The following is a 12,443-nucleotide window of genomic DNA, read 5'->3' on the forward strand; positions in this document are numbered from 1 at the left end:
TTAATTTAATTCAATGTATGCAATGACCTATACCTGTATTATCCACAAGTCGTGCTTCGTACCAACTGTTGAGGAAAACGTTACTTAATTATCTTATTTCTCTTAGCGCCATAGGTTATTCATTTTGATTTTTTAAACGGCTTTAAATATATTATGTACAGTAACATCACTACTGGTTTGGTATCAATATACGTGGGTATTTGCTTATTATGTGGTTCTTCTTTTCTTTAAAATATTGTACGAAGCGGACATCGAGAAAGTTGGTCAAAATTGGAACTAAAATGAGCCCATCCAAAAGCTGTCAAAATTCACATTTTTTGATAGTAATACGAAGAAACTAGCGCCCCCACTCACTGTCTCAAAAATCCGTATCGTAACATACGCCAAGTGTGCTCGCAGCCTTAATCCCGAACACATATTGATTTTACCAACTTAGACACATTAATGAAGCAATTACCTGGAGGTCGTTTAACGAATAGTGGATTAGAAGCGTTACGTTACACTAAAGCCAGCGGAGTGTGAAACGCTTTTGGCGGGTTTCACTAAAACTGCGACTTGGCAAAACCTCGCAAGGACATGCGGGTTTTTCTGCGTGATAAGATAAAATTCGGTAACGAAAACGAAAACGATTCTAATGAATACTTGATTCTGGGTTACTTGGATGTTTGGGGGTCAATTGTGTAATTTGTTAACTTTGGTTGTGTAAAGGCCAGGATCAAAATAACAAGCACGATCGCTTCCTTTTTCTATTATGTAATATAAGTATGTACATCAAATTTATTGAGGCATATATGCCTACAGATACCTTATCCAAACACAAGCAGCATGGTGCAATGGTGCACTATGGGCTTAAACTTTTCTTCTGGTCCCTGACTCTTTTCTAGCTGCTAACGACGCATAACAATCAGTTGGTCTTTGACTTATTGTGCAATACCTATTTTAAAATATTACAACATCTTCCCTCTTCAAATAAGATACATTAGCAAGATGCAGAGTTAATTATTACTTAGCCTTTTACAAACAATAATATACTACCTATATACTTTTTTGTATATCACCTTCAAACAAGAAATGGCATATTCTCGACTGATACAGCTCCTTAAGTGAAACAGGAAACACCTTGATTGGTGTGTTCTATTCAAGGTGCTTTTGCCTTGAAGTAAATATAACTTAATGATGACATTACAAAAAAGGAATCTCATAAAATGGCGATATAGAACTAACACATAACATTTAAAAGTGTAACGAGCCAGGGAATGAATCTAGATACTTTTGCGTGGTAAATTGCTACTGTGATCGATGCACCACAGACAAGTGGCCAATATTTACATATTTTTTTCCAAATTACAATTTTAAAAGGTTACACAAAGACGAAAATGTCAAAAAATCATCTTAGTACAAAATGAGTACAATAACGTAAACATCGTAAAATGAGACGCAAAAACTCAATTTGGCCAAACACGTAAATCCACACGGCAATTATGGCCAATTAGTGACATCACACATAATCCGACACCGATAAGAGGATACACTTTCACTAGGAAACCTGAGTTATCAGCGTGTTGTGTAATTTTAGGTATTATAATCGGAAAGCAATTGATTTTATGTATTTTTTCATAATATACGAGTAGCAGACGAGCGTGCAGTCCACCTGATTGTAAGTTGTTACTGCCGCCCATAGACATCTGTAATCAACCCCAGATAGAATAAGATATTCCTACCGAGGTCGGCTACAAATGGGCCGCTACCGCTGAGGACTGAGCTGGAACGCCTCGGAAAAGTATGTCTTCCTTACCACACCCTTCAAACCAAAACACAGCAGCGCTTAACACTGCTGTTATGACAGAAATAGGTGTGGCGGTGATGCCGCCGGAGTCGAACCACAAAGGATTCTCCCATTTACAAATTATTAACGAGTCAGCTGAGTATATAATAGTCACATATACATACGCCGTTTCACACATATACACTGCAGCTGTGACCTTACGCAAGAAAGATTGTCTTTAATGACACATGGTATATTTGGAAATATTCATTTCAAGGAAAAAATTAACAATAAACTAGTAAATATATTCTACATTGAAATTTTAATGTAGTGATAGCCTCGTAATTTAAAAAATAGAGGGGTTAGAGCGACTCATCTCTGATTTTTCAAATTTATGTGTGTATTACGAATTAATTAAAGCTTGAGTAGCCAGCGAAGGATACCTCTTTTAGACCTCTTTCCATGGCCATCAGTAAGAAGGTAATGAGTTGACAACTAAATTATGAAAGGAAATAGTACAGATAGTAGATCTTTGCGCTATCAGAATGGTGAATATGAGTTTCCTACAAACTGTACATAGATAATATATAGATCGTACTGGTCACTTGATTAAGGATGACACTTTATGGTGAACTAAATATGTCCGCTTTATTCTCAGAAGAAGAACCTTCATCAATAAGGCAAAAAAACAAGTGTAGGTATGTTTTTAGATACGAGACTGTCAGGGTCATGTCACACAGTTACGCTAAATACGGTGCGTAATACATTTAAGCTGTAAAATACACGTCTTGAAATTACAATACGTAATGGTCTACTAAAAGCTTAGATAATTTAACCAACTAATTATCTAAGACTAAAAGAATGATGCCTAATCTTTTCTTTTTAATGTAAATATTTGTAATATTGTCTAGAAATTATTGTTGCCTTTATTACTTTTGCCCAACCCTTTACTGTTTCCCCAGAGAATCGAACCTCGGAACACTCGATTCAGAGGTCGAGTTTCAATCATTTGACTATGACTTTTATCAATAATAAGTGCATATGTAAAAAAATACATCATACAGCCAGCGCTCTACGAGTGTGCATAAACTAATTCCCCTATTCTTATACTTATCGTTATCACATTATGTATATTTATGTAATAGTCGCGTATCATTTGCACGGATGCGGGCAAAGCCGCGTAGAAAACTGATAGTTACATACCCACAACCACACAAGGACAAGAATATCTATAAATAGTGTATTCATTGTGTTTTATATAAACAGGTAGGGCATAAAAACTTATTCTACCTGTATCAAATGGATAGAATTCTTCGAAACTGGGTCCGTAGTCGACTTTTTTACTACCTGAATGGGATGAATGGGCCGAGATATTTTCTTTGCATGACAGGCATAATTATTGAATAAAATCAGTTACTAAGAGACTTGCTTGTATATTTTGTTTACGTTATTTTTTATAATGTAATTAACAAACGCATTCCACATAACTATAGAGGACGTAGCATAGCTGCCCTTAGTAATCTGTGATCAACCCCAGATAGGATTGGCGTCCTACCTGAGGTCGTCCATATATAGACGTGCTACCACACTTGCTGCCCCTAAGTACCTACTTTCCTTTATCATAAGCATAAGTGGTAAATGCTGCTGAAATTGAAAACTGCTGAACTGTACTTAATTTCGTAGGCTTTTACCACCTTTCTTTGCAAATTGTACAAACCACAATACGTCAGAACATTAACACATTGGTCACATTACATTAAAATTATTATAGATAAACAATGGAGAAAATTTTTGAATATATGATTAGAATATGTGTCTGATAAGAATCTCAGGGAATAACTACATACTTAATGTACTATAACAAAATGAAAAACTATTTTTGTAAGATTGATTTAAGTGGTCATTTCCGCCCATGGACATCTGTGATCAATTTCATATAGAACAGAGTTTACCTGAAGGCGCTGCCACTCTTGAGGAATGAGATGGTCAGCGTAAGTCAGTAAGACACCAAAGCCCTTCTTGCAAAACACCAAAATGTTTCACTCAAGAATTTTGGGCGTGGCAAACCACCAGTCGAGCGATACTGACTCTACCACCTTCTACATGTCATAACTACAAAGTAAAACAAAAAACTCAGCTTTAAAAAAACCAGGAAGACGATTTATTAAAACTGTTATTACACTAGTAACTTCACAATGATGAAGACACATTATCGTAAGTGTGGGCGGCAGTGTATGAGTTGATTCAGACCCGGTACCATTGAACCCGAGCAAATTGCTCACACTGCTAATGTTACAATGAACTTACAGTACAATATATAACATGAAGGTCAAATGTTGAAAGATGTATTTTCCTTTGGATATAAAAGAACAGTTTATCCTTTTAGCTAAAGTGGATGATGACTGTTATTATTTCTTTACTTAAAAACATCAAAAACTGTTATGGAAAAGAACTAGTTACCTATATTATTATATCATACTGTATAGAATAATAATTTCAATTTGACTTATATTCATGTTCACATATAGTATTCTGTTTACCTGCTTTTGTGATTGTTTTGTTTTGCGCACAAATGTAGGTGTTTAATGGTTTTAAAAAAATATACACGGATATTCTTATAATATTCTTACTAATATTCCTTAATATTCTTCCTTATATTAGAAACACAGTTTTTCTTAATAATATAGCCTTTAAATACAACTTATTGTTTTAAAATTTTAATACCAATTATTTTTCACCGGAATTAAATTGGATTTGCTGCAATTAATTGAATTGAACAATAACCTTTAATAAAATAAATATATAGTTGATAAACCAGTAAATTGTCATAAATTTATTTGCATTAAGGAGAACTCGGTTAATAATTTAAAAAGTCATAATTGAAAATTAAATACATAATAAAATATAATTAGCATTAAGTTACTTCAAGGACCATTAACCAACATTATCTGCATATCTACTGTATAAAATAATCTTGAAGTGTGTCTGTGATATCATAATAATTGCAATTATGTAACACATAACCTCATTTATTTATTTGCACAATATAAAAATACTAAGACCATCTGGTTGGGGCCTTTCTTCTGACTAACTTATGTTGACAGAACTTTCAAATAATGATAATGATTCTACTCTTTAAAAGGAGTACTGAAAGTTTATGATATAAAATAAATTTTAGTTTTCCTAAGTAAAAATAAACATATTGTTCATTTTACCACAAATAGAAATTTGTGGCAAATAAATTTAATTACTTCGTTAATCATTAGTCTTACTCATGTTCCCTCACAATGGTTTCCTCGGGATTAGAGCAGGTAATAATGACTTTCTAATAGGCATATATGTATGAAAGATTATAGGTGATAAAAGGAAACATCTCAAGAGGTTCTATCTTTGAGAGTTTTTTATGGAGTATCCTAAAGTTTCTTGAAGTACATGAAGCTTTATAAGGTGGTTGTGGTCTTAACGGAAAAAGAAAACAATATAAAGATCAAATAGATATTTGTACCTAATTATGAAAATAATTAAGTATTTTGCACGGATTTGAAATTGGTGACATAATAAAATACGAGTTACAAAAAATAAAATATGGTCATAAAAAAATCACTTAATAAGAGGGTTGTGCCTTGGGAATGCCAAAATGTCAAATTTAAAATTACAATCACTTGTGCCCAACAGTAGGTCAGTAGTGGGCTAATGATGACATCAAGAGTCACACAGGTGTTTGTGTTTACTGCAATGTATTTCTTGCATACAAAACTGGCATGAAACTAGAATTCATTATATTATATGTATAGAAATTTACATCATATATGATGTTAAATCATATAATACCATGTATTAAAATAATAGTTTCAAGAAATATCTATTTTAATCGGATATGCAACTTGTTGCAATAAGCCTATTTTGCAAGCATAACCATTTTTATTGTTCTACGGCAAAGCCATATAGAAATGTTGCATTATACAATGCTTGTTACGATTGAATGTTATCTGTCTCAATCTCGTTACAAATACTTGAGATTTTTAAGCAAAAATTAGCAAGATATTACGAGAATTATGTAATGTTTAGCATTGACCATGCTGTCACATTCTTATGAATGAATATGTAAAAAAATTACATCAAGGTCTTTTACATCACTCTCAACATGTTATTTTAATTTGTTTAACATTGATTAGAGATAAATAATGAATTATGCTGTATAACTTGAAATAAAAAGAAAACATAAAAAGTTTAACATATGAATATTTTAAGCATGGAGTAAGTTTAACGGTAATATATAAGATTAAGTGCCATAAGTAATTTGCATTAAATATAAATGTTAATTTATTAGATTAAAATTAGGATACTTATATTGAATATGAAAGTTGTAAATAAGCTTGAAATATGATTGCACATATACATTACAATCACACTTACTTAAGGAAAAAGAGAGATTTAATTGGGTGAATTATTAATTTCAGCATAAATTCAAATTTACTATATACTCTTTAGTAACCATTAGTGAGATTATAGAAATAGAATCTTCCTAAAACAAAATAAAAAGGTTACTTTTACTGTATACTTGTTGTACACAGTAAAAGTAACAGCATTACAGCTGTTTTAACTGAAAGGAAAACATCTCCATAAATTACTGTCATAGATAGTCTGATTCTGTATGTAAAGTTATATCATAAATTATAATAGGGTCATAAATATAACCAAAGTTGTTGTCATCAGATAAGTAAATACCACGGTATGTAAACAAACCCACATAATGGTATTACTGGGCGGCCTTCCGCCTTCCGTGGCTGTTAATTATGTTATCATAAAAGGAAACGACGAGTCTTCAAGGCGAGTAGCATAGAATCGTAACAAACGAAAAGAAATTCCAAAATGCACTCACCAACTGCCACTTGGACTTCCGCGTGGGGTCCGCTATGGTTATCAACAGCCTGTGTATCATCTGGATGGTGCCCTCGTAATAAACCAGCGCCGATTCATAGTTCCCCATCAGAGCCATTTCTCTCGCCAGCTTCGTGTTCTCGCAAATGTCACCAACAGAAACTGCCATTATTGTCATTCCCGCTGCGTACATGTAACGATTCCTGCCCAAAAATTTTACTTTTCCACTCGGAGACAGACCAAATCGCGTGTGACATCCACCAACGACCCGAAAGCACTTTTCATTTTCTGTTCAACACATCCCCATCGCACTGATGATTTTGCGATGCTCTAAAAGGACTCGCGAATTTTAACGACAAATCTCTTATCTCATGGTTATGTTAATTTTACGAAATCAAGTACATAATTTTGAGACAAAACAAACTTTATCAATTTTCCGTTTGGCAGGCCACAAGTCAAGTCCACAATCACAAACTGACTGACTGTTGGTGTTGCCGTGTTGTCATGATTTCAAATACTGCAGCGACACAGATTACGCAAATGAATACAGACTAAACATGGTCGTGAATACGTAACCATAATATTTTTAGCTATGGAAGTATTTTTTGTAACAAATATATTTATCAATATTAAAATTAATATAAGTTACGAATCTTTAATGTTAAAAATGATACATTCTATTCTATTGTAAAACACCACTCGTGTGAAGCTGACAACAAATGACCATAGACAATAGTAGATAGCTTTTTCAAAAAACTGCCATAAATAAAATGCAGATAAAATGATGCACAAAAAAGTCGTATTATAACTTTTATCTACACTTCGTAATTAGTATTATAGTTCATTGCTTTCATTTATTGTAGTTTATTTGTCAATAGAAGTACAATATACAGAACTGGAATTATTAACGCTTTCTTAAATTTACCTACGTGCTACATTTACGTTAACTAATTTAATGACTCAATGGTCACTTATGTATAGTCCGCGCCAAACTTCTAGTCCGCTCTAAAGTTGTTGCGCGCAGGTTTAGTTAGCACATATACTCATTAACGTAAGGGCACACTTAACTAACGCAGTTTTGTACCCGTGGGCGAAAGCGGGTAGAGGAGGGTGCTGGGGAAGCCCCGCGCTGTCTTCATTCCGCTAATATCTACAATTTGCTATTGCGACACGACTCGTTTCTATATTCGGAGCGGACTAGTAGTTTGGCGCGGACTCTAAGCGGAAACGGTATTGTTTACCTCTTCACTCATCTGTCGGACTTATAACTATGATTGAAATTCAGATGATTTAATTTTACATTTTGCTCCTTAATAAATGTTAATATTAGGCGCTTGGAGGTAGTTTTATAAAATAAAACCAGTATTAACAATAAACATTTTATTGATAGTCCTAAATATTATACAAGGTAAGAAATATAAATACAATCTTCAGTTTTACAGTTATATGACTATTTACATCAACATTACTTCAGTACCTATAGCTTGTATGCTTCTGCCAATATTTTCATAAAATATATAAATAATATAGTATTTCCGTACCATCTGTTGTATATAATCATAGTAATAAAAACGAATATACACATTATTAGCCTACTAAATTTAAATAATGTAATGAAATTATAAAGGTGTATTCAGCCTCTAATAATTAACCATATTTGTGTATTAAATGTACTAATCAGAGACGCAAAGTGAGTATATCTTCTTCTTGTTAAATTAAAAATTACACTTAAAAAGAAATGAACTAAACAAAACAAACTATTTAAATAAGGATTAATGTAAAGCCGTTTGAGACGGCTTTGATTGTTTCAACAATTTTATAAAATCAAGGAGAAAAGACAAAATGTCTAATGTTTTAAGTAGTTCGCATTATGTCTGAGCGATGCAAGATGTATAAATATCCTGAACATAAGTGATTTACACTATTTTGAGGATCAAATAAATATGTAGGACAATGTTAAAATCCGGATTATTTAAATTTTGCCGAGTTATTTAAAATACTCTAATAAATAAGCCGTCAAAATTTGAATAGGCGACAAAAGGGTAAAATTACCATAAATCACAATTTGGGTCATTACACATTACCTTCTCTTTTCATTATACGTTTTGCATAATTCATAAACAAAAAATCAAATACCTATTTGTATAATTCAAAGATAATAAAGGCGAGTATCCACCAAAGCAGGGATGGGAGAAACCATTCCTAATTTACATTCTTACATTAACGATAGTAAACAAATGTATAAAATAACAAAAAAATATATAACCATGCACCCAATCCTTTAACTATTACACAGGACCACTTAACTTTATACTAAAGTAAAATAAAACTTAACATATGCATTGCCTTTTAAAGAAAGTCGGTGTAAAATTGTCTAATTTCAGCACCTTATAAAATGTACAATTTAATTATTAAACAGGAGACAGACAAGATAAAGACTAGGCAAATCATTGTGGAGTCGAAATAATATGGCGTTTTTCACTTTGAAAAAAGTAAACAGCTTAAAAAAGTATAAAAGAAAACAGTTAAATTAAATTTCTATACAAAACACTATAACATATTTTAGAACAACAATTATATACATACTATATCCACCTAGCACACGACTAACATATCTATCTCATATTTCACACTAGTGTCTGCCGGCGGCATGTTTCGCACGAGTAGTTTACACGTTAACCAAGACGTTATAATCTCGTCGTGTATAATTTTGTATGTAAATCCTTGGGATATTTGTTTAACAACTGGCCAGACCATCTGTTACTTTATTTAGGATCATATTTTTACGATTTGAGACTATTTTTAAGCTATACTTTTAAGTGCATTAGGGGAATTTATAAGCGTGAAAGAACATATGTTGACAAATCGTCACAATAAAACGACAGGTATAAAAACGTATCAAACGCAAAGCTGGATGATTTTTAGTGGTTCACGATCAGTTTATTCGTGTATTCCGTAGTGTGGAGACATTAGATACTTAATTACCCACAAATTACCCAATATTCCAACATTGTGTTGCGAATAATAAAATATACCTGAATCCAAACTGCATAATTTTAAATATTTTGCCTTATATTGCTTCTTACAACTTATTATTTGTGTTTTTGGATTCTGTAAGATTATGGATATATCATAATAATAAAGCTAATGCAATATTAGTAATGTGTTATAATTACAAAATTAAAGCAAACGCAATTACTTAAAGTTTAAATAATTGTTATTCCACTGAATAAATATTTTTCTTTATATAAAACTTACAACTAAATTTATATTTATTTATTTGCTTTACATTGCGATTTGTAGCAGGTTTTTATAATTTTCGTTATCAGTTTTATGCGACCATCCATTTATAGCCATTTTGTCATATAATTAAAGTACAATGTGGAGTATATCGAAGACTGATATATCATGTGAAATAATACGAAATAATTACCGTACGTTTCACTTGAGCTTTGTTATGGACACAACTGTGGATTATTCCACTTGTTACGTTTATCCTTAAGTAATGGTTTTTAATACCCTTCATACGAGGAATATAAGCTACCACCTACCACAGACCTACCGTGAAATGAATATGAAAACGTCTATAAAGCAAAATGACAATTTTTGGCGTTTATAAATGTTATCGGTCTCATAAAAACGATAAATAACAGGTTTATGGCCCTGAAGCTAAAATTGTAATATATTGTTTATAGATATACATTTATCACAACAATTTGGTCTTCAATGCTTGACAAATATATTTACGAAAGCGGAACTAAGACTGTATACGCATACAAATATACATTATTATACATTTGTCGGAAAACGAGTTTATACTTTATATTTCCCACGTTCGATGTATCCCATACCTATACTTTAGAACACATATAAGTATTAAATTATAAAATTCCATACTTGAAAATGTCTGTGTTTGTGTACATAACGCGCGATATAGTGATCATTATTTAAATAAAAACTTGATTAGTGAAATTCTGTTTTGAAAGATTTTTTGTTAATAAGGACGAGTAGATTAAGTACAATCAGATTTTGAGCTATTAATAGTTTTGGGCGTAATAATACCAAAACAGCTTGTTCTAAATAAGCAAAGTAAGTATATATTTTATAATTTACAGTGTAAATATTTTTTAAAATATGTATTTAAATAAATACGATAAATAAATATGTTAAAATGGTCACAATATTGCGCGAGCACAGTAGTCACCTAAGAATCAGTTCTTGCTAGCGTAATTTACTTAGCGATACATTTAATATCTGACATTTATATCACACATTTATTAATTCTGACATTTTGCTGGCATTATAAAATAGAACACTCATTTTTATAATGCCAGCAAAAGCTTTTTCCAAACCAGGACATCTAAGTTACTTATGTTCCTAGAGGGCATGTTTTGGAAAAAGGTAGAAATGCATACTAATAATAATATTAGTCGGCATTTTTTTTCATACAAAGATATTTCGTGTACGTACACGGTTCCAACACGTATACCACGCACACATCAATAAAAAATAAATAATATTTCGTGTTTGCCACTTGAAATTTAGACATCGACAGAATATATTTGAATATGACTCATTTAAAGCGGTGTATAATAAGCTCCTAGAACTATCACCTTATATTGAGCAAGCACGCGACCGCTACAAGGAAACACTAAGTATATCCTGTTTTGAAATAAACATTTTCCATTGAATTAGGGAGAATCTAAAATTCAAAAATTAATTGTTTAATAAAATAGACTCCTAGTGTATGAGTATATATTACATCAAGTAAACAGACAGAAGCGACGCCTACGAATTTACAGTCTAATCATATAGTAAGCTTGTCCAGGCAAAGTCAATGTTGAGTTCACTGGTGTATGGAATTTAGAAACCATGTAAAAACATATTAAAAATCTACAAATCCCCTACCAATAGCTTGAGCCCAACATGTATGAATGTATCTGACTCTTACACCGCGATATTATTTTGCCCATTCATCATGATGATGATATCATATATGATGCATTCATCATGTTCATGATGCTTAATATATGAATGTAATAGGAGTCTATTTAGTTAATTCGTCTGTGAATCCAACAGTTGAGCTAATTTTCATGGAGTAAAATATAATTACATTCCGATGCATATAAGGACGATTTCATACTTGTAGCGACCTATTATAGATAATTGCGTTCTTACAATATTTTTTATGCTTGCAACATCAAAATATAATAAGTATAATTGCACTCTTGGTGTTAGTGTAAAAGTTTGTGTTTAACCAATATTCCATTACATTTTATATCTTAATGTTTATTATACGTTAATTAACATACAAAATTAAAATTTATAATTTTAATGTTATTTAAGTACCACACAATGATACTTTCTTCTTTTATAAATATCAGAATTACGATATTTTCTCTACAGACATTTTTTATCAAACGGTGTCAAAATTACCCGACAAGACAAAGTGTTCTTCTAATGATGACTCAGACATAACGGTCATACAAATCAAACCGCACATTATCAATCATATACCAAACTAAATTGAGCCTTACTAAAATACTTACTATACCTCGATGTTTTGTAACTCAAGCTCTAGCGCTTACAAGCTAGCGGCGCTTATAAATAATCCAAGCTTGTAAGCATGCCTAGCTCTTCGCAATGGACGCTTATAAAGTCCGCATCAAACTTCTAGTCCGCTCTGAAGTTGTTGCGCGCACGTTTAGTTAGCATATACTCCGTAACGTAAGGGCACACTAATGCAGCTATGTATCCGTGGGCGAGAGCGTTGTCTTTGGCCCGCTAATATCTACAA

General features: G+C 32.1%; 1 protein-coding gene across 1 annotated transcript in view; it reads right to left on the minus strand.

Moving 5' to 3' along the window:
* The window catches only part of Kat60 (katanin p60), a 48,793-nt gene extending 41,653 nt beyond the window's left edge, over positions 1-7,140 (minus strand). The window contains exon 1 of the mRNA XM_073077184.1: positions 6,648-7,140. Within this exon, the coding sequence (XP_072933285.1) occupies positions 6,648-6,839 (192 nt within the window). The 5' untranslated portion in view covers positions 6,840-7,140. The remainder of the gene's footprint in view (positions 1-6,647) is intronic.
* Between the last annotated feature and the right edge of the window lie 5,303 nt (positions 7,141-12,443).

Source organism: Epargyreus clarus, unplaced genomic scaffold (genome assembly GCF_041222505.1).
Source record: "Epargyreus clarus isolate Ecla_fem2 unplaced genomic scaffold, WU_Ecla_fem_2.2 ptg000010l, whole genome shotgun sequence".
Classification (NCBI taxonomy): Eukaryota; Metazoa; Arthropoda; class Insecta; order Lepidoptera; family Hesperiidae; genus Epargyreus; species Epargyreus clarus.